The following is a 24772-nucleotide window of genomic DNA, read 5'->3' on the forward strand; positions in this document are numbered from 1 at the left end:
GCGGCCACTGACGAAGCATCGCAGCCATAGCGTCGCTTCGTGAGGTATCATGCGGTATCGCGACAATCAAGTCCAGATTGAGCAGGTCGGTAAACGATTTCCTCCAAGGAGAAGACCGTTCCAATGCTCGATGACATCCACCGGGCAGAAGACACGGGCGATCAGAGATCAGATTAGGGGTAGGGGTGTAAAACGGCTTTGCAGTATTGGCTGAAAAGTAATGTAAGTCAGTTTATCTATGTAGACTCCTGGTCGCGCCTGTCGTCATCTCAAAGAAACTGATAGACAGGGCTGAGGAGCTGCCTCTTTGGGGGAGGCCAAGCTAATAAGTACAACACCTAGCGCGAGATACGCACCTGGCAAAACATATAACCGGTATGTGGAGGTAGTTCACCATATCAAAAAGGGCCATGTTGCTGCATGCTACAGTATGTAATGCTACCATGTCACATTCCTCGATCACAAGTCGGCTAAGGGGGCATTTCGCCTAGATATGCTGCATTAAAGGCTCGCTTGCTCTCGAGATCTTTCATTCTCTTTGGTCAATTGTGTATTGACTGATAAACTGATAGCTAGTGATGCATGCGGGATTGCACATCCGCTACGTGGAGCGTGTCCATGGCCGCAAATTTCGCTGCAAACCATCCTTTTCCTGCACAACCGCAACATTCTAGAAGCCATGTTCTCAGACGTGAATAAGGTCCTGGACATGAGGGTAAACATGCACCAAGCGTTCCCAAAATTCAGGATGGTCGGTCATGGCAACCTGTGGATCCCAGGCCATTGCAACGAAAATAGTGTCAATACCAGCCCCAATTGGAGTCAGGAAAGTTTGACATATCTGAAGCCCAATGAGGAAGGCGAAGGCCATTATCACAGGCGTGAATGTCCGGCCATCGTTGTATGAAGGCTTAGTGAATTCGAGATAAAGGTAGGCGAAAAGAGCGCATAGATATGCCACAAATACGGAGCCCATCGTGAGGACGGGGCCCACGAGACAGTCGTTTATCAGTGCGTCGATTCCTCGGTCCTTCATCATCTTCCAGGTGTCTTTGGCTGCTGGTATGTATGCCTTACCGTACAGAGCAATATGGGAGAAGGCATATCTGTTGATGAACTCGACAAGCCAGTTGAGAATGCCGATGAAGCACCCCAGAACGCAGAACATGATGGACCCAACAATATTGCCGTCTGCGGCCTCTTGCTGCTGCGCGATACTGCAAGCTTGACGCAACATGTTGATGATGGCGACTATGAGACTGCCAAAAGAGATTGATCCAAAGGAATACGTTGTCGCTCGTTTCAATGCCCCTGCGGTGGCCCCCTTGGGTATACCACCAGGTTTACCGGCACAGAAATACCAGCTGCCGTACACACCAGCGATGACGCTATAAATTGTGTTCTTCAGCCATTCGGTAATCCAGTAGCCGGCAAAAGTGACGAAAACCACAAGACCAAGGACTTTGCCGCTAGAGCAGCCTCCACTCGCACAAGAGGGATTGGAGGTGCCGCCAGAGCTGCTTGGTTCGTATGCGACATATACTGCCACCAGGGTGACAGAGAACCATGCTGCGAAGGCAACACTGAGAATACCACCAATGAGACTAACCAGGAAAACGTGGACGCGTCTCATCCTAGCGATGTCCATGGCCTGTTGAAGCATAACCACTGCGAATGGAATACGCGGAATCCAGCTGATGAAACAGAAAATGGAGAAGGCTGCGAAAATGGCGAAGATGATACCAGCTGCCCATAGGTGACGGTAAAGATAGTAGACCGCTGTCCCGACAGCGAAGGCGCAGTTTAGTATTCCCGTAAGCCAAACGAATTGTTTTGTGAAAGCGCGCGCAGCTAGGAAATAAGCCCAGGAGACCGCCCATGCGATGCAGAGGACAAAAGCGAAAAGGATGATGGTGTTGGTATCGAGCGAGAAGTCGTTGGAAGAGCCATATATGCCCCCTCCGTTGAACTTGTGGTAGCGTGAATACCGGTAAAGAGTGAGGCCAGAGACTGCCACAAACCCCAGGAATGTTGCTATGAGCTACTCTTTGTCAGCCTTGATCTGCCATAGCAAATATCATGACATACCAGCAATCCAGCCCATACATCATTGAACTTGGGCTTTTGGATCTTGAATGTATCTTGGAAGCTTTGCTTGTCATCTTGAGGAGGTACAAAGTTCGCTCCGTACGTCGGGGGCTGCTGGGAATACTTGGGATCCTGAGGAAGCTGTGGCTGCTGCTGGTAGCCTTGGTGCGGAGGGCCTGCAGGAGGAGAATACTGTTGATAGCTTTGTTGAGGAGGGCCGGGAGGAGGAGCATACTGTTGATACCCTTGTTGTTGATATTGACCGCCGCCGTTGTTTGAACCATTGTAATAGTCTGCTGCTTGACCTTGATGCGCCATGCTGACCGCCGCGCTGGCCTGCTTCAGTCTGAATGAGGAAACGCTTTTGGATCGTCTGGAGGATGCGCAGAGGTAGTCTGTGATGAGGAAAAGAGGACGAAATATGGTGTCACCACTTTGTGCTACAAGTGCGGGAAGACCAAACACCAGAGCAACACGGCTTGGACAGTGCGCAGGGACAGGGATCGAAGGCAATGTGCATATTGGCAAGTCCTTGGCTCTACATTTACTTTACGTTTTGCGCTCTGGGCGAATTCAAATGTTCAGCTGGTCATGATGTTTTTCTAACGGAAAGGATCGCCATAACACGCCTAATTGGATGAATTGGCGGGGAGGTTGCACGGAAATCAGGCTAGCAACAGCCACAATGCACGGTTAAATGGCGATGGATCTCGGGGTGTCCGCCCAGTTAAACGCCTCCCTGACCGGATGTAGCCCCGGACGCCTGTGGCTGAGGAAATATGAATGTGCTCCGGGAAGACGTAGAATTGAGGTGCAGTCTGACACTGTTTTATGGCACCTCTCTCACTCTCTCCATTGGAACGCATGCAACTGCGAACTAAGCAGTCATGTCTGACGAACTTCATGCTCACAAGATCCCGCGTCTCTTTGCACATGCACGTTGCCCATTCTCAATTTCAAGCATGAGGTCATGCCTGGTCATACCTGAGGAATCAGGATATGCCGCCTTCGAGCTTCACATGTAACGGGTAGGATATCGTCGCCCACTTGCACATTCGTTGCTGCTCAGTTCCCTGGCAGCCCAACCAAGTACCATGTCAACATTTGGCTTCATACGCGGATAGGCCTTTACGCATTCGCTAAAGCTGCGCCAACCCCATATCATTTCCCACAACTGGCCAGCCTTACCGAAAATCCGAAACAACAGGTCGAAAACCATGTCTTCGACCCAATCACTCAGGCGCCCCAGGCAAAGCGGGTCGATTTGCAAGAATCTGCAGCATCTGGGTTTCATCTTACTCACCCTTGCTTGCATTCCACTCTCGACATCCTTCCTGGTCTTGAACTATATTTGCGCATCGGTGCTATCACGGAACCTCGTCCGCCGTCAGCCTCGGAAGATCAAAAGCCGGTCACTTTTCAAGACCGTGCTTTTGACTGGAATCAACACACCTCAAGGGCTGCGACTGGCGAGAGCCTTTCATGAAGATGGCCACAGAGTCATCGGGGCCGATTATGAGCCAGAAGGGGTCCCAATCCCTGTTCGCCTATCAAAAGCCTTGAGCAAGTTTCATCGGTTGTCATCCGACTCTGGAGAGACAAGAGCTCTAAACTACATCAAAAGCCTGGCGCAAATCATCAAACAAGGACGAGTCGATATTTGGATCAACTGCACAAGCACCAGTGACCCGGGACTCGAAGGCCAGGCGAGAGCTCTCATCGAGAAGACCACAAAATGTCGTTGTTTTGCTCTTACAATGGATGATGCCGTCAATTTCGCGACTCGAGATACATTCTTGACAATGGTCAAAGATATGGGTCTGCCTGTTCCAGAAATCTACCAGGTCGCATCGCGGGACGAAGTCCATAACGTCTTGCACAAGTCTCGTGGTCGTCGAAAATACTTGCTTTACAGCCCAGGTCACCCAGCAGTGACCGTCAGTTCTGTTAGAACATTGCTTCCCCGGAGGTCGTTGAGTCAAACCTACAATGCGCTCTCGCTTGTTCCTATCAACAAAGCATCCTCCTGGAGACTCGAGCAGATCACCGACGACCTGCCAAGATATTCCACGTTTTCGGTCATTGTTGAGGGTCTAGTCACAGCTTTCGCTGCTAGTGTTGTAACTCAAGCAGGTTATTACGAGGCCGCGAATCCTGAGTCTGCGCTCACCAAGTCAATGCTGCACTACATGCAGACTTTTGCAGCCAAGCAAGGGCCTGATTTCAATACTCATCTGGGAGTAGATTTCTGCGTGGAAGAGCAGGTCACTGACAGAGGAATCGTGCAAAACATCCTACCTGTCGAGATTGCAGTCCAGTCCCAAACCGCTATGCTTCTATTCCAAGGGATGAAAGGCTCCGATGAGCTATGTCAGGCTTACTTGTCCTCCACCTCCACCAGAACGAAGAATGATGATGGGATTCAGTCAGAGTTCTCCTTCAACAAGGAGTCTTTGGATTCAGAAGTCGTGATGCCAAGTCGGAACACATCCGGAGTCTACAGCTTTGGTCAGGATCTCCTGAGACTCGGGTATGCACCACTCATCAGGCTACTCACCCTTCACTCCACCTTTGTCGACGTTTTCAATCATTGGATGTTGCTACTCTGCCACTTGGTCTACTGGCAAGATGATGCATATGACTTCCAAGATCCGGTACCATTCTGGTGGTCTTACCAAGTCTACCTTCCGCTTCGACTGCTGATGTCTATCATATCCGGCACTATCCCCGAAGCTGCCCCTTTCAGCAACGGAGTGGTTGGGGTTGCCACAAACTCGGAGACAACCGAGAAGAAGGCATTGACGTGAATGCGACGCTTTGCACATGATACTGGGCGTTCCCAGTTCCCAAAGCAATCATCATCATGCTGCGCCCAGCTGGATATGTATACATTTGACCCTGAGAAACCAAAGGCGGCTATCGTAGCTGGTTCGTATACAACAAGTTCAGTACGACTCTCAAATTGAGCTTTCCAGCTCCCAGAATCAATACGGTCGAACTTCAGAGCATCATCTCACAGGAGCACGAAATTCGCGTAAAGGGTTTGCCAAAGCCGACAAAGCTGGCCTTATCGCTGTACCACTGGTGGCAGAGTACGCCTGCAGCACACTAGTGCAAGCCTTTGCGATTTGGGGGCGCAGACTACCTCCGCTTGTCCTTTCTGGGCAGTCCCGAGCTGGTTTTGGCGAATCCTCTCCATAATTGCGTTGTATGGCTCTTGGACTGCGATAGCGTGGGGGAGCAGCTGACTGCACTCGTGGTCATCATTCAATCTCTCTTCGAAAGCGACCTGCGATGTCTTAACTCTGGTGCTGGTGCATCGCTGCGCTCAGCCTTGAAAAGATTGAGCCAAGCAAAAATCCGTACCTCAGGCAAAGTAATGGAACATGCCGCCCGAGTTACTGCTGTCGATGTCACCTCGCGTGGTAGCCTGCATGGAGCTGTCAAGACTTCCCTCGTTATTGTGGATTCTTCTCTGGTGACGTGGCCAGCTTCAATATGTAGGAAGATACAACTACGATGGGATATGCAGGAACGACTATCGAAGCCAAGATGTGGAGATCTATTTTCCAGGGGAAATATCGCAATCGCCAGAGTAAAAGCCCAGCGCACAAGATGTGTTGTCGATAACATTAGGGGCATCGCACACATTCGCACCCGGCTACATACTTGAAGACACCCTTCTACAGAAAAGAAAGTCTAAACAGGGTGTAACCATCTAACCGAGGGGGCTAAAATCTGCAGAGTGAACAGGAATTCATTTCCTCCCTGCAGACAAAAAGCCAAACTGGCAGTGATCTTGATCACCAAAAGTCAAGAAGTCCAACCCCGCTTGGAGGCCCGAACAGTGTGGTACATGCTCAACCCATCACGACCTACTCGGCATAGGCGGCAAGCCTAACCAACCTCTTTTCTGAGATTGGTGTGAAAGCTGCCTGCACTAGGCCCTGCACCTCGTAATATTCTGCTCTAGGCGCCGCCACATCACCTAAAGAGTGGCCTGTGCACGCTCTATGGGTGTGCCCGGGAAGTTGTCATTTAAACAGCTTGGCTTGGCGGCCCCGGATTTTGCTGCTTCTCCACACCTGGAAAAAGAAAAGCACAGGCCAAAAAAGGTCAACAGGGATGGCGGATGGCAGAAATGCGCACCAGACCATGTCTTTCATGCGGGCGAGGAAGTACATGCAAGGGGACTCTTGATTTGTGATACTCGTCAGACGGATGAGCCCGTTTGGTCAGCATGGTTGAACCATGACCACCCTCTTGTGCCTGGCATGCCTAAGGCTGCTTATTTACTCTAGCTTTCAGGGCACCTAGTGAGACGTTCAAGTCCGAGTGCTTTGGAAAGCAGGTCGAGCAGGAGATCTGCGTCACAAGACGGAAAAGTGATGGCTTATCAAAGCTGACAAGGTTCAGGCTGCGAGGTGTCAGATGGGTGACATATTGTCAAGGGTAGCCGTGCGCTGACAGACTACAGCCTTGTCACTTCTTTCGCGTGGGAACTTTTGAGAAGGATGGCTGATCACGGTTTCCGGAGTGGATGGGTCAACATGTACAATTTCAGCTGGAAAGGACCGGCCCTTGGAGCGACATAGCGTGGGATGATTAGTGATAGTCTTACGGAGGTGGTCGCCATGAACGACGACGAGAATAGTGATGAATGAAGAGAGGGTGTGACTGGGTCAGCCTCGTCCCGTTGCGTCTTTTGGCAATGCGAGGCTTGATTGAGCTGAGAACTGGCTCTGTGGTCAGCTGCTTCGGTGCCGCGGCGGCGGCGTCCTCCTCGCATAGTATTCACTCTTGCGATGATGAATGGAACGAGCATATTGCTTTTCCAAGATCGGCTCATACATGCATGACCACGGGGATCTCTTGCGAATGCCCAAATGCAGTCAAGCACTGTGCATTATCATCTATCACGGTGAGATTGCCCACACCTCGTGCGGGCGCTTTATCTGGCGTTCGTCACGAGAACTCGTGATCAATGGTAATGTCTTTCGTTTGCCGCGAGGCGACAGACAATGTATCTGTTTCCAGCGAATGTGCTGAGATGAGATGACACTCGCCTCTTCCAGTAAACCATACCATCCACGACTTTGCGTGTTGTGTCTGCATCCATGTAAGAAGTCCCAATTAGCAAAGTGATGGGCAGGTGCTCCTATCAGCTGGACAAGTTGAACCCCAACACTTGGAAGAGATGGAGGGTGCACGCGACAGATTGCTAGAGAACGGATACCTTATCCAAGAACGGCTGGGAGATCGAACTCCGAAGGTTTCGATCCAACCATCGGCGCTTGTAAGGTAGGACCCATCGGAGACTAGATCCTGCACGAAGACATTTGTCCTACAGGTCATAGATTTCAGGTCCCACGACGGCACAAAGAGGAGAAGTCCAGGAAGACACGGCTTGCTGCGCACGTGTTCGCTCCGAGTCTTGACGTCGCTCGGATCGGCACAGTGACTTACCCTGCACGGCAATGTTCTTCTGGATTGATCGATCAAGCGGGAAAGAAACCGCGCCGGTCCTTTTGTGGACCAGATCGAGTGGAATCTTGAAGAGGTCGAAAGCTGCAAGGGGCAGAGGATCAGCAAGTCATTACGACTTCGATCGCTATAGTGGCGCCTCACGACCTCGGGTATCTGGCCTCGAACCGTGCTGTGAAAGTTTGATGGCAGGAAGGGGCCAACGAAACGGACGGGGCGGGGCGGAGATAGACTCCGAAGAACGTCAACGAGATGGTAGAGCAGAAGATAGCGAGGGTGCAGGAGTGAATAGTATCAATTGCCAACAAGATGCCCTCTTGGACATTTGGCTTTTTTCATTTCGGGTCCCTGAGCGCTGGCTCATGTAGGGACATATGATAAGATGGATATGACTGTCTCAAAGTAGAGTTGGTTCCCATAACACAAATAGAAATTGACGCCCTGTCGTGATTTGAAGTGAACGTAGGAAAGTGACTTGTGAAAGAGAGAAGAGTGAGTGCTGTGCTCCTTCATCATGATACACTCGAGTCCATCGAGGCCATGGTGAAGCAAAAATTCCCGACAAGACCATGCAATCCCAGCATCCAAGCCATCATACAGGTCCACCGACTTGGTGGCCTCGTTGTCCCATCCGCAACCCATGAATCCCAAACAATGATCCATCTCAATAGTCCTGATCAAACACCAAAGCATTCTTGATATTGACTCCATGTCTCATATCACAATAACAACAATATCGCTCACAACACCCACAGGTCCTGCCATCTAACGCTTCATGCAAAACATAAGCAGTAACCATCCAACAACATCAGTGTGTAATGCTTCTCAACAATGACAACACACGTCTCCTTGAGTGAAGAGTGTAACCCCGCAACGCCGTATCATGCTTTTTTCGTATAGCCTCAGGCCCATGCAATCTAAAAGCACATGAAAGAAAAGATTGCAGTCTCAAGTGTACCCATTCGCTCGTCATCAACTCGTATTCCATATAGTCATGTAGGTGAAGTGTCGTGGTATGACTGCGTCTCCCACATCAATTGCTTTGCATCGATACTCTTCGACGGAGTGTCCTTGTCTGATCAAACAACCCAACATAATCTTTCAGATCATTTTGTGCCTGTTCAGACAGTTTAGGGCTATGTGGCCTGGAGGATACAGAAGACGCCGAGAGAGAGTTGAAAGAGGATGTTCGATGGATAGAGAAGTCGTACGCTGGTGGAAGGTAGAAGCCATTTGTCGAGATGGATAAGGAGGGTCGTTGTTGAGGGAAGAAGCTGGTGTTTGTGTCACCGAGAGATGAGGAGTTCGAGTCCAATGTGAAGTGATCAAGTTGTGTGAGACGGCAGGCTGAAGAACAGAAAGCTGTGCCGTTGGTCTGCTTGTCACAGGACAAGCAGAAGTCTCCGAGAACCAAATCCATGTTCGTACGACTGTGAAGGACGATGAAGGGAAGTTTGTAAGAGAGGGAAGGATTCAGCTGGTATGGTAGTAGCAGGCCGGAAAGCTTATAGGCTTGAGGTTTCGCAAGGCAACTGTCAAGCAGCACCTTTGGTGTGGCAGAGAAGGTGTTTCTGTCCTAGGTGAATCGAGGTCACGCAGACAGGTTGTATGTCATTCCGTTAATGTGAAAGTGCGAGTGGAACCAAGGCGTTCTCTGTCTTCAGGTTCATACACTCGAAAGGGAGGAAGGAAAGTAATGAGTCAATGATATACCAGTACAGGGCTTCTGTACTAGCCAGGAAGTGAAATGTGTTGATGGAGGGAGGGATGATGGAAAGATAAATGAGTTGGGTGCAGTTCAGGTGTGTCTGGCTGGTATGGCATTGAGGAGTATTGGGCACGCCTGAAAGAGGAAATGGCTGTTCCAGTCCAGCTCCAAGTTTTACTCGCCCACCCACACCACCACCGCCACCAAGTGCCCACCACCCACACACTTAGCTGCTAGGTATGCTCCTCACTTGACATTTCTTCAGGCTTTGAGTGCTTTTGTTCTAGTTCATCAACAACCCCGGTCATGCTTTCATGCAGCTAAACAAAATCATTCATTTCTTGTAAGCCAGGGCCTTGCCTCGCAATCAAGGCACCATCCTTTACTGTCCAATCCCATGCTCTCATGCAACCCTGCCGCTACTCGACGAGAAGGTCAGGCCAGAGAATTTCAGGTTGAAGCATGAAGCCCTGTGCATCAAGCTGCCACGAAGACAATTTTTTCGCTGTAAAAATAACACCACTGAGCACGACGATCATGAGCCAAGCCGTCTCGCATGGCATTCATAGCGGCGGCCTCCCTGCACGGTGCTGTCGAAATGCCTACGCACGGTCGTCTGCTGAAACACTGCATTGCGTCTGAATTCGTTACGAATCGTCAACAATCCATGGCTCAGCCCTAAGCGGTCCTCAATTGTGCTACGCTCCTGCTGACCACGATCTTACCATACTATGGCAATTTTCCGATAAGTGCTGAGTGGCTCGTCACTGGTGTGGTGTGAAAGATAATACACAGCACTCCTGTGTGGGAAGCGGACATCTTCGATGCCTCAGCATTGGAACACGTTCGATAGTTTGCCATTGCGGGCCCATATCAAGTCGAGACGCTGTCCAAACCTACGCCTCTTCATCCCATCAAACCTGGGGATGCACCTAAGCAAGGGTTTCCAGCAGTCGGGCCATTCAGGGAATGGCGCCCTTCTTGTTGATTCGTCATCGTCTCGACACCATCAAATTTGCGCCCAGGGTCTGCGGCACCTCATGCGCATGGCCCTGACATGCTGATGATTGGGACCCAGCAAAGAGCGTGGGATGTCAAGTGTCTCTGAATGGCCCGGTCACACCACGGTCCTCGACTGACTGCCTGCAGGGCTTGTCAATTGCCACACTACTCATTTTGACAGCATTTCTCCCGTATGTTCGAGTGTGAGGCACTTCAACAACCCGGCACGATGCATCGGCAGAAAATCTTTCATACAACGTCCACAATTTTGTGCATGGAACGCCCTGAACCTCTCACTCCTATCTCGCCCGAGTGGCAACCATACTCAAGTCGTGTAAGAGGAGTCACGTTTTTCCCATACACATTGTTGCAGAAGTGGCATGCTTTCGAAAAAATCCTCATCCAGGGGGATTGGGCAGATTTCACGAATACTACAGAAGACGTCAGCCTGCACTTCCTTTCAGGATCTCCCATGACATCCCAGTCAACCATCGAATTGTGCCGTTCGCTATGCCCAAGCTAGTCAAGATCGTTATCTGGATAAGAAAGATGACTGATCTGCCGCTACGCAAGAGGGCATTAGGAAAGGCCCGTCCTAGCTATTCGGTTTTGTGCAGTAGCGCCAACTTTTTACCTTGTGGTTTATCAGTGGGGAAGATTGTGACTCTCCACTCACCTTTCGCCAGAGCACCTTCATGATGTGCTTTGTGCAACTTGACCCAGCGATTCCTCGGTTAATCGGCGGGCGATCAGCAACAACAGTCTATCGTTCATACGCTCAAACTCGAGCGTCTAGCAGGGGAGAATTGAATGACGGAATGGTACCCCATTCAAGTCCAGATGATCCCGAGGGCACGCTTCGGCTCGTTATCAGACTCAAGGTTTCCGCCGGTTGTGCCCTAGGACCGCGCAGAACCGCTCCACCTTTGTTACACATGAATCATGAGTGATTGTGGCTACTGGTTCAGATACTAACGCACGAGTCTTCTCGCGCTTCATTCATATGCCAATCTCGCTAAGGTTGCGGGCTTTGGGCATTTTCGCTTCGGAGATGGTCGAATCACATACGCTACTACGGTATGCCAAACAATCAATTGGACTCTGACCCCGCGCCCGTCCATCGATGCTGATCACCGCGGCCACAGCAACATTGTTTCAAGACTTCGAGGGTCCCTCTTGCGCCAAATATCTACCCCGCTCAATCCTGCCAGCTAAGCCTAACATATCATGGTCATGCATGGCCGGCCCCTGGCTAAACCCTTATTGCTAAGCCAGGACGAGACCTGGACTTACGTACGCCTTCTGAGTGGCGCCATCTCGCATCGCGAAGCCGACTATTCAGCATCACAGTCCGTACTTCGATCAACGCTCAGTCGAGTTTCGAACGGACATCATCTGCGAGGCAATCATTCAGCACGGTCTATGGTCGGTGGGGAGCCCATTGATCGCTCGGTATCGACATGATTGACCTGCCACTGGCAGTGACAGCAGCACGCAGCTGTGCAAGCAAGGAGTTCTTGGCTTCATGCTCGATTGTGGTCTAACGTTGATGGTGCGCTATCTGGTGCCGCACTATCCGAGGTCAGGTGCGGGTGCTCCCATGGCCGAATTCGCAAACGAGTCCAACATACAGCTATAGGTGTCTGGTGTACAAGCGCAGTGCTGGTTGGCGCACACCCCACGCTATGAACTTCTTCTTTCAAGCCGATTACTGCTAGACTTCTTGCGCTCCATCCACAGAGACTATGGACAGTATTGCCGGACGGACTGGCAAACTAACAAAAGCAAGCGCTTCGAATGCTGCTCGAGTCGGCCACCCGACGTCCGTCACTTCTAGTGAGTGCCTTCCCGACCTCGTCACAAGATTGGATGCTTCGGGAGTATGCGTAAGTATCCACTCCTGAGAATTCTTGGTTGGTACAGCCACTCATCATACGTATTCTTGGACCTTACGTATGGCTCTGTGTCTCCATGTGCCAACCCAACCACAGGGGGCAGGGACGAACATCCTGCTGCTGAACAACTTTAGCCCTACAGCCGGCAGTTGATGTTGTCGACATGACTCGAAGCCGGAGAAAAGATCGCTGTATTCCAGTATTCTCCTTCGGCGTCTGTGAATGGTCCTTGCTCTCACCATCCAAGCATCGTCACTTCCTCCCAAACATCTCCTCGGTTGGCAGGACGAAAATGGTCCAGTCTCTTTGAGCAAGCCGTCCGAAGGAGACATACCTGCTTGATGGTCATTTCGAGCCCCTCGAGAAATGCAGAGATAAAGAAGACCCTGATAATGACAGGATCGCAAGAACTGTACACTTCCGCCAGTATGAGTTACTACGATCGCTACTTTACATCCCCAAAGCAGACCCCCGGCCTACGAAAGCGAGAAGTTCCCGTCTCGAATGGGCCGGCAGCAAGCCGGTTCGACGTGGATGGAATCCCTGTTGATCGCAAGCTCTGACGAGGTTTGAACGGCCATGGTCCTCATACCCAGTAGACCTTGACGCGTTGCTCCTGAGGACGAGCATCGAAATTGAAGCAAGGTATCTTGGTATTTGACGTCACGATGGGCAATGCTTCATTGTACTACTCAAGAAGACCCCATTGTTCATGGGTTTGAGGACATGCATCCTTTTAACGAAGGTCTGCCCGACCTCACCCGCTCCCAGAATCTGCTTTCCGTACCAGCGCTTCGTTCCTCATACCTGGTTCCCTGCAATGTGCTCATGCGTTCTCATGCCATTTCGCGACTCGCGAGCCCGCTTTGACGTCGTCAGGCAGCAATGACAACGCTGTGTAACGAGGAAACAAAAGATCCGGCCTCGAATACCCATCCCAACTCTGTCACCCATATTCTCACTTTGCCATGCCTGTCTTGATCGTCGCTACACGTGTCATCGTGGCTGACGTCCAGTACTTGTTACGATGAAACGCATGCCGCATATGCTATGGACCAAACGGACAATTGAGAAGCTCTGCGCTGGCCGTCGCTGAATTCCGGGGTCATACCTGATCGGCGTTCCCAGCCACAAGACAGTGGAAGCAATGCAGAGTATGACGCCCTGGGTTACGTACTATCGTGCGAAGATCAGGATATGGAAAGTAGCTGTTGACTAGACAATTTTTTTTAAGGCTGAAGCACATGAAGATCTGCACGTAGACATCTCAAATCCACAGAAGAATCTAGGACCGAACACCACAAAAAGATAGTACATTCATGCAATTTATACAGCCAGTCCCCCTTTTGAAGCCTACAGGGGACACCCAAGGAGCATCTCGGTACAGAAAGGATGGACCATAGTGCATACAGAGGCCAGAGATGATATCCACAAGAGTCGGGTCTTTCTTTCAGATAATGAGTCGAGTCTAATTCGAGGAGGGAGACTCTTTCAAACGCTCTTCATCCAGGGCTGGTAGCAACCGCTTCCACTTGCACTCTCCTCTTTTTCTTACAATACCTCTCCCACAATCCGCGCAGCCTCTTTGTACGTTGCCAATAGCTTCTCGCACTTTTCGCGCTCCTTCTTGATGCCGTCGTCCTCATACAACAGCTCGCCAAACAATTCCTCCTTGTACAGCTCACTGACCAGCCGATTTTGTACTTCGTCTCGGCTGTGGTTGACGAGGAGATGCATGACCGCTTTGGGAACCTGATCCGCGATAGTCTCTCGCACGATGTTAAAGTACGAGCTGATGAGTCGTCGGATCAACTCAGTCTCAAGTGCTTCGCGGTCAGTTAGGACGGGCTCAGCATTCTGCTCAGGCTGGAAATGTCTGTTAGCACTCGTACAATGATCAACGATATTAGGTTACTCACGAAAAGTGGTGGCTCGCCATATTCTGACTGTGCATACTCATCAGTCATCGGCGGGGGAAACGCGGGTTGACGGTGTTCCGTGAAGCTTCCCCTTTCGAGTCTTCGCATGCTTTGAGCAAAGCTCGGTTCCACACTATGGCTGACATGTCGTGCAGCAGCACCCGAAGGCGCAAGGAAAGGGGCTCCGGCCAGTTGTCCATTGTCTTTGCTAAAGAAGTAGTTCAAGAACGAATCTTTAGCACCGCTAGCAGCTCCCGCAGCACTTGGCATACCGTTTTCACGATCTCGTGCCATTGCGGGAGACATACTCCTGCTCGGTACAGCTGGGTGTTTCCGGACAGGCAGTGATGTGCTCTTCTCGTCTTGTTCCGCTTCTTCATCTTCTGGAGTGGCGTTGCCGTTCATGCCAATCTGCTTCATGCGCTTTTCTCGTTTTCGCTTTTCTTCCGCCTGTGCTGCCTTCTTGTCCTTTTCGTTCTTGCTCGCAATGACGGACGACATGGCTGCTGCCGCTCCTAAGAAGTTGGGATGGTTGGTGTTGATGTACGCTCGTTGAATGGAGATCAAAGACTCGACGTAGCCCGAGCAAGGTCCAAGTCGCTCTCTGAGAAGATCTGACACAACTTCAATGAGCTTACCTTGGAGTTTGGGAAATCTGGAAAGTTCCGTCGATCCGCAAGTGTGGCATATCTTGATGAGCTCCTCGTAGACAAGTTCAACGCAACGTTGACTGGGGATTTCCAGCAGCTTGATCTGTGGCTTAACCAGCAGATCAAAGGCAAGCTCGGGAACAAACAGACTTGGTCGTGGTCCTGTGGAGTTGCGGATAGCTGTTCTGATATCGAGGACGGACAGATTGTGGGTGGGGTCGATGGTTTCTAAGGAGTTTCCGAAGACTGAATTGAAGATGTAGTATATCCGCGCACCACCGCAGAGCTCTTTGGTCGAGATTTCCGACGACGTACCGTCGATAGAGGAGATGAAAGCGGTCGCAAATCGGGTCATCAATTGCAATATCAGTGAGCCACGGTGCGACTGGCCGCTGAACTGTTTGCTGCCATAACTTGCCAACTCTTGTTGTGTCTGACCCATCAAGGTGTTCAATCTGGCCTTGATATCTGGTAACCGGTCGCGAATGTGGGCCATGAGTGTCGTGTTAAGCGTCTTCGCCAGGTATTGTGTCCCACATCTCGTTGCCATGTTTCGATATGCAGGGTGATGTCTGAAGAACTCTGCCTCTGATTTGAGAGCTTCTGACATGGGCTTGTTTGTCTGGATATCTTGCTGCGATCGGTTGACAACACCGATGAAGCCTAGCTTCAGAGGGTACACGCGACCCGAGAGAATATCCATTGCGTTTGTTCCATGATCCATCAGATCCAACTTTGTTAGGACGCCGATTGTCCTTCTTCCTAGAGGATCTACATATCGCGCTAGCTTGAGGGACTCGGAGTTCACAATGTCAACGTTCGCAGGCGACACAGCAAGAATGATACTGTTTGGTTTCGCAATGTATTCCGATATCAGAGTCCGTGTCTGCTTTTCGATGTCTGAAGGTTGATCACCGATTGGGACTTTGGTCAAGCCAGGTAAATCGACCAGGGTTAGGTTGAGAACATGCGGGGAGAAAATTTTGAGGTTGATGGGTTGTCTGTTGATTCCCTTGTTATTGCCAGCTATCCTCGCCGTTTCGTTTTCGATCTCTGCTCGCACTTGGTTGAAGTCTCTGAACTTGCGACCAGGTAGGTGATGGAATTCTGCCCATTCCGCATGTTCCTCCACGCTGGCCGCAGTATGAGGGATACGCGATTCGTCGCCATCGCTTCCACTATCGTCATCAGGAGGGATGTTGATCAGTTGTAGGATCAACGGCCGGCGTGTAACGATACCGCTACCTCGAGGTAGAAAGTCCCTGCCAACGATATTTTCGAGGACGGAGGATTTACCGGAGGACTGGGAACCGACGACGACTATTTGTGGGAGGTCGAGAGAGTCATTGCCGATGGTGTTGAAGACAAGGTCTTGTAGCTTGTTGACGGTCCGGAGGAGGTCGTCACCGAGGGTGGTCATTGTCGACAACCGTGGCCGCAAGGTCAATACAGTGTGGTTTCAGCGAATGGGGTAAGTTGGCAGCCCGGTCAAGGACCTTGAGGATTGTTGTCAACAATGATCACAGACCACAAGAGATTCCTTTGCTGCGGAACAGGTTGAAGAAGAGAAAAAGAAAAGAGAAGCGATGTGTTTGATCAGATGGACAAAGACAGGCACATGGTGCGGCAGTAGCAATATTCAGGAACCTGAGCGAAAACAACGCGGGTTAAGCAACTTGGGGCGTTCTGGAGAGCGAAGTGTGGCTGCAGGTGGAAATGTGGACTGTATGACAAAGTTATTTGGTGCAAAGATGGCGTGCCGTTAATGGTAGAGGCAGCTGTCAGACAGCAGCTTTCAGCGAAAATGGCCCGGAAGCTGTGACGTCGTTACTCAGACACACCAAAAGGATCTTCTGCTGCAACTCAGTTTGCAACTATTGATAGGATTCGAGCTAGTTTTGCAGCTTCCAAGCGGAGGCGGGGTTGGCCACACGATCAACAGATATTACCTCACGGGCAGAGGGCGAGGGTGAAAGCGATATCTTTCACTTATCGGCACTTCTACTCCTCACTCACATCGTACTACCATACCGATAGCTACGATGCAGCTCACCACAAGCATCACCTTCGCCATCGCCATCGCTGGCGCCCTGCTGGCAGGCACAGCAACGTCCATCCCAGTCCATGACAACCAGCAAGCTCTCGCCGCCCACCCCGAGGTTACCATCGTCGAGCCTGAAGTATTGACCTCGACCCTCAGAGATACGCTCGTTGCCAACAACATCATTGGGGACGTCCTCGACGACTTCGAACCGTCCTACTTCATCGACATCAACTATCCCAAATCCCACGAGAGGGTCCTGCTGGGCAATGACATCCCGGTGGACTCCGTCTCCAAGAGACCAGTGTTCAACTTCTACTCCGTCTTCTCTCCTTTCATTGAAGCAAAGAATTCAACCTTCACTCTGGCCTTGACCGACCCGGACGCAACATCACGCGACAACCCCAAAATGTCCGAAATGTGCCACTGGATCCTCACCAACCTGACGACACCGATCCCAGAACCACCAGTTGAAATGCTGAAAGCCAAACCAGGAGAGATTGAAGAATATCTCCCTCCCAGTCCGCCTCCCAAGACAGGTCCCCACCGCTACGTGTTTGTCTTATTGGAGGGAGACTCGGCGAATCTCCAGGCTCCAGAGGAAAGACCACACTGGGGATATGGCAAGAAGCGCCATGGTGTCAGAGATTGGGCCGATGAGAACGGCCTGACAGTCGTTGGAGCCAACTTTTTCTTCGCTCAGAACGAGGAGCAGTAAACCAGAAATTGTACTTATAGCACAAAATTGTGATCACAGCCAGCATCCTTCAGTAGTCGTATTTCGGCAAGGCTCTTCGAAACAGATTCCATCGCCTGCCTTCCTTCGCCCAGCGCTTTCTCCAGAGCATCAGATAAAGCCACATCCGCCGCATTAGCCGCAAACATCCAAGGTTCCATCCGCTTTGATATCCCGTCTTTCGTTTCGTCCTCGTTATACGCTCTCTTTCCAAGCACGGATGCAGCATGTTGAAACCTTCCTGATCGCGCAAGGATCGGAAAGGCCTGCAGAAGCTGGCTCTCGTCACCAAGCCTGTCTAACGTGTTGATCGTCTTGGCCATCTCATCATCAATTTGCTCCGTCGCAAACAAAATGTGAGCCTGGGCGGTCCTCTGTCGTTGCAGCGTTGGGAGCAAAGCCTTCTCAACCGTATTGAGCAGACCGTTCGCCTCCACTTCATCGCCTCGCATCATTGAAGGCGAGGCTGTGGGCGCCACCAACTCGTGACTGCCGTCCAGGTGCTGACCGGAGTGCACATGCACCGGCTTGCTCAGTGCCTGTACAGCATCAAGAACCCTTTTCCGTGCCTTCAAGTACCGCTCGTACTCCTCAACGATCATCGGATCCGTGACTGTATCTCGATCCTCATATTCCACTGTCTCACTCTCCGCATGCGTCTCCCGTCCCTGACACAGCTCTAAACCCTCCTCCAGCCACGCCGTCAAGACCCGTCTCGTCGCCAACATCGATTGAACATGTTGCTGGGCCGTCGGATGAATCGCGCCAGTCCGGCTCTTGACTTCTTCAACTTTCGCTTTCTCCCTCATCGCTTCCTGATGTGCCTGTACGACCGCCATTTCGAGAGCCTGCATAGATCGCGCCAGGTTGTCTTCCAGGATTGCCATACCTTTTCCGGCCTCCGAGCGTGTCTTCACCACGTTGACAGACTTTATAGGTACTCCAGCATCAAATGGCGCGACTGCTCCCGAAGATTTCGCGCTTTCCAGTCCGTCTGCCAACGCGACGAGCGAGGCATGCTTTTCTCGTAGACGGCGCAACTCAACATGCCGCGCGAGCAGTGCCGCTGGACCTTCAGCATCGCTGCCACCGTCCGTTGGCGTAATGTGACTGGCGTCCTCTTCCGTTCCAGTTTGCGCCCGGCAGGCCGTTGAGGCGGCAATCTTGTACCGGCGCTGCGCTGCACGGGTTTCCTCCAGAGCCTCGAGGTACTCGGCCCTCAAGCCGTCAAGGTCATCGTGCTTCGGAGCCGAGTCTGACTTTACTTTTCGTTCTTCCATCGTGTCAGAGGATCCTACATTGTTTCCACGTCTGTGCATGTTGGTGGCGATCGCCATAGTCACGGTTTTCGTGTCGCCAGGAGAGTCCTGGCTTCCTAACCAGAGGCGGCGTCAACAAAGTGCCTCGTCAGACAGCTTCATATCCAGCCCTGTGCGACTTGTCGTGATGTTGACGTTTCCGAGCCTGAAACCGAGACGCGTTCTGCATCGCGACCTTCCTCTCGTTTTCACTACTCAGTCCACCTCGTCACTGATTTTCTAATGTGCTTCACGAGGTCACTTTACAATCTGAACAACGCGTTGATCATCGTTATCGATCTCGATCCATTCAGAATAGACTTTAACCGATCATACAAGTAGCCGTGTTCAAGGGCGCGACGTCAAACTCCGGGGCACAACCGACCAATAAACATCTCTGGGATCGGAAAATCTACGCACGACCGTGTGCAAATTCTGAGCACGCGACACATTACTCATTCCAAAACAGCGCAGATTCATGGTATATGACATATATAAGCAAGGAGAAATACCCCGCAAGGCACTGTCATAGCATCGTAACAACCTCACATGGAGAGCAACACGATGGCGAACACAGCAAACAATGAGGAGATCAGTCTGGACGATCGAAACCAGCACGACCAAGAGGTACACAACAGCTATGCTCATCCAGCGCCCACAGACCATGGCAGACAAGCCAACTTGGTCCTCCTGGGTTGCTCGTTGTTACAACTACCTGTCTGGGGTATGTGGCAGTCCCTCTGACTTCTTACGCACGGCAGACGGGTTGACCATTTCACAGGATTCCCCATCTCATACGGTGTTTTTCAAGAAAACTATGCTTCTGCCGCAACAGATCTGAAGGGCGATATCAGTAGTACGGGTATCATTGGAACGACATTGAATGCAAGTTGAGACGATTCCGGATTTATGATTGTGCTGACTAGACAGGGTATAATCTACCTATCCATGCCAGTCTTGTTCGGCCTGTTCACCAACAAGTACGCTCACTATCGAAGGCATGCCGGCGCGATAGGCATCGTCCTTTTGGTCGGAAGCCTGGTCTTGTCGTCGTTCGCAAAGGAGGTCTGGCAACTAGTCCTGACTCAAGGCGTTCTTCAAGCGCTGGGTAGCACACTCCTCTTCAGCTCAAGCACCATTTACCTCGATGAGTGGTTTGTACGTCGGAAAGGCTTCGCATATGGAGTCATGCTGTCCGTCAAATCTGCCGTTGGGGCAGGCACTCCCCTACTTTTCGGCTATCTCATTTCGAAACTGGGATTTCGAAACACCCTTCGAATATGGTCTGCGATAGCTTTGGCAAGTTCCGCCCCGGCATTGTTCTTGCTCCGACCACGCTTCGAACTGAGTAGAGACGACAGACGGACACGTCGCCTCTCCTGGCGATTTCTTCGTCATCCAACATTCTACGTCTTCCAAGCCTGCAACATCATATTCAGCGCCAGTTACGGTATGCCACAGACATATCTGTCCACTTTTGCAGGGACAGTCCTTCAGTTTTCGGCTTTCAACAGCGCTTTGATTTTGGCAGGATTGAACGCCCCGAGCATCCTTGCGAGCTTTTGGTTTGGCTTGCTGAGTGACGGCAAAGGTATCTGGCCAAGGAGTCGACCGTTGTCAATATCAACAATAACATTCCTGTCCGCCATTGGCGCTTGTCTGCCAGTATTTCTCTTCTGGGGACCAGCATCCAACCAGTCTGCGGGAGGTATTGTCCTGCTAGCATTTTTTGCTGCCTTTTATGGATTCTTCGCTGGTGGTTACTCTGCAATCTGGGGTGGGATAGTGAAGGAGTTGGGAAGAGAAGCAGAGCACCACAACGAACCGGTCGACACAGCCTTAATTTTCGGTTTGCTGAACGGGGGGCGTGGCATCGGATATGTGGCGGGTGGATTTGTCGGAATACAGCTTCTGAAAGAAGGTGCTGTATCTTCGAGCCACTGGGCATATGGAACAAAGTATGGGAGCCTAATCCTGTTCACGGGTATTGGCACAGCACTGGGAGGAGCCAGCATTATCCTTCAGAGTAGGCGCCTGTTCCAGGGCCGCTCGTGATGTTGTGCTGGTAAATGTTGGGAAGTAGGTTTTGAGTAGCCATGATGCCGAAGATCGATGAAAGTCGTGAAAGTTGCAACATAGACTGTTCTTCATCCCGTGTGTTTGACATGGCTTTTGGCATCAGCCAATTGTCGTGTGAGCTCACGGCCGTCTTCGTTATCCTTTCCTTCAATATCGATCGCGCGTTCAAGCCACTCGACAGCATCGTCCCATCGACCCATCTCCATCAAGCATCGTCCTCCGACAATATAGGCCCTGCCATTTCCAGGTATCTTCTCACCGTTTGGACCCTGGCCAGGACCCCTCTTACACTCCAAACTGCACTCGGCGTCTATGAGACCTTCTGGGAAATTTTGTGCACCCGCATTTGCAGCGGCCCTCGAGAGGTACATCAAGGCAAGTTCTTCTCGAGCAAGACCCATCGGCTCCCAACCAGGCCTCGCTGTAGCCATGTCTATGGCGACACCAAGGAGGCGAATAGCATCAGCATGTTGCCCTTTGCGAGAAGCGTTCGCCGCATTCTCTCTGAGCTTTTGAACATTCGCAGATCTCTTGGGGTTGACGGGCACGGGTGGTGGAGGTATATTATTCGGTGTTTCGAGCAGTTTCATGGCGTTGTGGAGGTTGTTGATGTTTGCGATGGCATCTTGTAGACTCTTGTCCGAAGAGAGCGCCGTGATCTGTTTCGTCTGAGGGTCGATGTGAAGAGGAAGATGCGTGTACGTTTCGAGGGCGTCATCGCTGGAAGCCATGATGCTGAATGAGTAAAACTCGAGGTTTTGTAGAGAGTGAGTCTGACACGGACGCAGAGGGACAAATATGAGGAGCGTGAGAAGTGGATGTGGTTTGTGAGATCGTTGTGAAAGGGTCGTACAGAATTGTAAGAACGCATCTTTAAACGTGGCTTCAAGATAAATCCACAGTCGCTGCAGCCTCGCGACGTCTTGGCGGCATTTTACGCTAAGTGACCCTTTATCCGGGGCGAACAGGTGGCGTCCTAGGCTTCCTTCGTCTCCAGTAAGTTAGGCCAAGCGAGACTTAACTGTTTTGGTTCCCCTATCCCCAAGTCCTCCTAGGGGCAGCACCTATTTCCTATCATATTCGTAGAATCCAGAACCAGATTTCACACCCAGCTTTCCCTGGTCTATCATCTTCTGCAAATACTGTCGCGGTTCCTCTGGAATTCCGGTCCTCACGTCCGCGTAATGTTGCTCGATGTCACGCACTACGTCTAGTCCAACCACGTCCATCTGCTCACAAGGACCTTTAGGCGTTTTCAACACGTCCTTGAAAATAGCGTCGAGCTCTTGTGGCGTTGCGACTCCTTCTGCCAGCGTAAGGAGGGCTTCTCGTTTGATGGCGGCCCATATTCTACAAGCTCTTCGTCAGAAATCTCGTGCACAGAGTCTTTGATCCACCAACGATCAGTTGTCTCCACTCACCGATTGTACAGGTATCCTGTCGAGTTTTTGCGGACGTGAAAAGGCGAGAAGCCATGCTTTTTGGTCTCCTCCATGAGTAGCGAGATGATCTCAGGCCTTGTCTTGCTTGAGCCCATCACTTCGATTGCTATGGCCCAGGCGATACATGAGTTCACAAGTCTTGCTTTTCGCAGAAGGTGGCCTTCTTACCAGATGTTTCAGGCGGCCAGTCTGAATCACGTAGTTGGTCAGTATTTAAGTAATGTCAACATCAGGGGATTGAAGGCTCATACAGCAATGCAAACTGGAGAACCTGTCGGGCTGCTTAAGCGACTGGTTCTCCAGGATTTCCTCAATCGTGTAGCTGCTGGAGTTCGATGCTATAATCGTCTCCGCGCCCGCAAGCTCGTCCAGTTCCTTGACAATCGTGCGCTTCAGCTTCAACGACTCTGGGAGACACTGCGCTGACGGTCAGCTCCGTGCGGCTTTTCTGCAGATTCTGATGGATGCACACCTCCAGAAGCATCCATGACTTTGAGGCGGCTTCAGACAAACCGTCCGGCGACGATGTTATGACTTCACCCCATTTACCCGACGTCGCCCAGGGACTCTGCGTATTTGATTTAAGGGTCTCAACACCTTTCTTTGCCTTTTCGAGTTGCTTTTCGTCCTTGTCGATGAGGTATACTGGCTGGCCTTGGCTCGTCCACATGTATGCTAGTCTGGTGCCTTGCGTACCAGCACCAAGGATGGTGACCGCGTCCCCAGCTTTGTCCATTATTACAGTCGAAAGTTCGGGCAGCGTCACGGATTTCAACGACCTTTCTCAGTCGACAAGGCTGGTGTGCATGGATTAAGCAGCTAAGTCGGACCGAGGTAGAACTTCGGGCAAAATACTTGATGTCCTACGATTCCTGCTTAGCGGGAGGAGTTCCGAGCCCGAATGCGAGTACTGTACGCTCCAGGCATAGTTGACCATCTTTGGGGGATTACCCGCTGTGGGTTTACTTAGAGCGAGGGGAAGACGTCACCGAAGTTTGGACTCTCCAGGGCGACCACTACGCCCAAGCCGAGCCGAGGGCGTGTTCGTGCCAACCCCACAGCTCGGTTTCTTCACCTTGGAGTACCTGAGAAGCCGAGCACACCCTGCTTCATGCGTAACTTTATGGTACCTTAGGTACTTGCAAGCCTGGGTGATCTACTAGCCATTCTGTAGAACGCAGTGTACATACTTCACGAATAGCTTGATGGTTGATTCTTTGATATGCTGAGCGATAGGTTAATGACTTTGTTGTATGGGACGTAACTTGGAATACCCCTGAAATGAGAGCCTCGCGGAGATTTCGCGTAGGCAGGTTGCAACAAAACAAGCATGTCATGGAAAAAGCCGTACAGACACGCTCGCCACGCATATTGTCATGCCAAACTTGCTCTGGAAGAGCCAGGGTTTAGGCAAGTTTTCTGTTGAATGAGTCTCTCGACAAGTGAATTTGTCTGCCTAGCATGCAACGCCGCCATCAACGGAGAACGTGGCTCCCGTGGTGAAAGAAGCGTCATTGCTGAGAGCGAAGCAGATCGTCTTTGCCATATCCTCGGACGTACCCAACCTCTGCAATGGCAAGGTCTTGTACGTGTTCGTGACAGGCCTGTCAACACTGCCCCCATCCGATCGTAATCTATCCAACATAGGTGTTTCGACGGGACCCCTAAGTCCTATGTGTCAGCCACAGCATCCATAAGAATGGTAACTTTAGACGTACGGAGCAAGAGCATTGACACGGATTCCTCTCTCACCAACTTCCTTGGCAGCCGTCCTTGTTATTCCCACAACACCATGCTTGCTTGTCGAGTATGCGCCAATACCGGGTCTGCCCATCACTCCAGCCATGCTCGCCACGTTGAGCACCGAAGCACCTCTCTCCATGACTCGAAGCTGAGCCCGGAGGCAGTAGAAGAGACCCGTCAAATTGACCTTCATGATGAAATCCCAATGTTCGTTGGTAGTGTCGACGAGATTGTTGAAGACCTTGCCGCCAGGTGGACCCTCGACCCCAGCGATGTTTGCTGCGCCATCGAGCTTGCCAAAGTGCTTGACCGTGTCTGCAATCCAGCTGTCCACTGCTTCTGAACTTGATACATCCACTTTCTGACTGATCACGTTGACGCCTTTGCCTTTAAGTTCTTCGACAACCTGGTTCAGTCCCTTCTCGTTGATGTCGCATAGTGACAGAGATGCTCCTCTAGCGGCTGCTAGTTGGGCGGTGGCTGCACCTATTCCGGACCCGGCACCGGTAATGGCAATGACTTTTCCTTCGAGTTGAGCCATGGCTGTACGGTTGATGTCTGTGAAATTGTTATTGACAGTAAGTGGAACAGTTTGAGGTGGGATGATGACAGGGGTTTTATCCCCCTGGGCTGTTTTGTGAGGGGTTCCCGAGGTCGAAATGTTAACTTGACAAACGCGGAGTCCAC

At 51.3% G+C, this 24772-nt stretch overlaps 11 protein-coding genes across 11 annotated transcripts; 3 read left to right on the forward strand and 8 right to left on the reverse strand.

Moving 5' to 3' along the window:
- Nucleotides 1–282: 282 nt before the first annotated feature.
- EDD37DRAFT_625448 (CDW92 antigen) lies at nucleotides 283–2620 on the reverse strand. Its single transcript, XM_062816236.1, has 2 exons — nucleotides 2089–2620; nucleotides 283–2041 (listed from the first exon to the last, which is right to left on the reverse strand). The coding sequence occupies exons 1-2, from the start codon at nucleotides 2404–2406 to the stop codon at nucleotides 686–688; spliced, it is 1674 nt and encodes a 557-aa protein (XP_062671617.1). The 5' UTR covers nucleotides 2407–2620; the 3' UTR covers nucleotides 283–685.
- A 544-nt stretch (nucleotides 2621–3164) lies between these two features.
- EDD37DRAFT_316279 (catechol O-methyltransferase, variant) lies at nucleotides 3165–5125 on the forward strand. Its single transcript, XM_062811382.1, has one exon. The coding sequence runs from the start codon at nucleotides 3306–3308 to the stop codon at nucleotides 4893–4895; it is 1590 nt and encodes a 529-aa protein (XP_062671618.1). The 5' UTR covers nucleotides 3165–3305; the 3' UTR covers nucleotides 4896–5125.
- EDD37DRAFT_316295 (uncharacterized protein) lies at nucleotides 5026–5920 on the reverse strand. The gene is made up of 2 exons (XM_062811383.1): nucleotides 5455–5920; nucleotides 5026–5377 (listed from the first exon to the last, which is right to left on the reverse strand). Exons 1-2 carry the CDS (start codon nucleotides 5737–5739, stop codon nucleotides 5156–5158), a joined length of 507 nt encoding a protein of 168 aa, XP_062671619.1. The 5' UTR covers nucleotides 5740–5920; the 3' UTR covers nucleotides 5026–5155.
- Nucleotides 5921–8444: 2524 nt separating this feature from the next.
- Nucleotides 8445–9091, reverse strand: EDD37DRAFT_316343 (uncharacterized protein). Its single transcript, XM_062811384.1, has one exon. It carries the CDS (start codon nucleotides 8990–8992, stop codon nucleotides 8606–8608), a length of 387 nt encoding a protein of 128 aa, XP_062671620.1. The 5' UTR covers nucleotides 8993–9091; the 3' UTR covers nucleotides 8445–8605.
- A 4296-nt stretch (nucleotides 9092–13387) lies between these two features.
- EDD37DRAFT_316365 (dynamin GTPase) lies at nucleotides 13388–16254 on the reverse strand. Its single transcript, XM_062811385.1, has 2 exons — nucleotides 14097–16254; nucleotides 13388–14043 (listed from the first exon to the last, which is right to left on the reverse strand). Exons 1-2 carry the CDS (start codon nucleotides 16164–16166, stop codon nucleotides 13729–13731), a joined length of 2385 nt encoding a protein of 794 aa, XP_062671621.1. The 5' UTR covers nucleotides 16167–16254; the 3' UTR covers nucleotides 13388–13728.
- A 534-nt stretch (nucleotides 16255–16788) lies between these two features.
- Nucleotides 16789–17505, forward strand: EDD37DRAFT_648192 (phosphatidylethanolamine-binding protein; the record flags this gene model as incomplete). The annotated part of the gene is made up of 1 exon (XM_062817979.1): nucleotides 16789–17505. The coding sequence occupies one exon, from the start codon at nucleotides 16789–16791 to the stop codon at nucleotides 17503–17505; it is 717 nt and encodes a 238-aa protein (XP_062671622.1).
- Nucleotides 17391–19266, reverse strand: EDD37DRAFT_316683 (uncharacterized protein). Its single transcript, XM_062811388.1, has one exon. The coding sequence runs from the start codon at nucleotides 18858–18860 to the stop codon at nucleotides 17520–17522; it is 1341 nt and encodes a 446-aa protein (XP_062671623.1). The 5' UTR covers nucleotides 18861–19266; the 3' UTR covers nucleotides 17391–17519.
- EDD37DRAFT_316547 (major facilitator superfamily domain-containing protein) lies at nucleotides 19116–20922 on the forward strand. Its single transcript, XM_062811386.1, has 3 exons — nucleotides 19116–19545; nucleotides 19603–19706; nucleotides 19752–20922. Exons 1-3 carry the CDS (start codon nucleotides 19371–19373, stop codon nucleotides 20874–20876), a joined length of 1404 nt encoding a protein of 467 aa, XP_062671624.1. The 5' UTR covers nucleotides 19116–19370; the 3' UTR covers nucleotides 20877–20922.
- On the reverse strand, nucleotides 20788–21757 carry EDD37DRAFT_316639 (uncharacterized protein). Its single transcript, XM_062811387.1, has one exon. The coding sequence runs from the start codon at nucleotides 21629–21631 to the stop codon at nucleotides 20969–20971; it is 663 nt and encodes a 220-aa protein (XP_062671625.1). The 5' UTR covers nucleotides 21632–21757; the 3' UTR covers nucleotides 20788–20968.
- Nucleotides 21758–21762: 5 nt separating this feature from the next.
- On the reverse strand, nucleotides 21763–23529 carry EDD37DRAFT_625461 (putative 3-hydroxyacyl-CoA dehyrogenase). Its single transcript, XM_062816237.1, has 5 exons — nucleotides 22815–23529; nucleotides 22594–22759; nucleotides 22511–22531; nucleotides 22322–22448; nucleotides 21763–22250 (listed from the first exon to the last, which is right to left on the reverse strand). Exons 1-5 carry the CDS (start codon nucleotides 23076–23078, stop codon nucleotides 21965–21967), a joined length of 864 nt encoding a protein of 287 aa, XP_062671626.1. The 5' UTR covers nucleotides 23079–23529; the 3' UTR covers nucleotides 21763–21964.
- EDD37DRAFT_625462 (oxidoreductase) lies at nucleotides 23526–24711 on the reverse strand. Its single transcript, XM_062816238.1, has 2 exons — nucleotides 24061–24711; nucleotides 23526–24006 (listed from the first exon to the last, which is right to left on the reverse strand). Exons 1-2 carry the CDS (start codon nucleotides 24624–24626, stop codon nucleotides 23799–23801), a joined length of 774 nt encoding a protein of 257 aa, XP_062671627.1. The 5' UTR covers nucleotides 24627–24711; the 3' UTR covers nucleotides 23526–23798.
- Between the last annotated feature and the right edge of the window lie 61 nt (nucleotides 24712–24772).

The sequence above is a fragment of the Exophiala viscosa genome, assembly GCF_022695815.1.
Source record: "Exophiala viscosa unplaced genomic scaffold EDD37scaffold_3, whole genome shotgun sequence".
NCBI classification, from domain to species: Eukaryota; Fungi; Ascomycota; class Eurotiomycetes; order Chaetothyriales; family Herpotrichiellaceae; genus Exophiala; species Exophiala viscosa.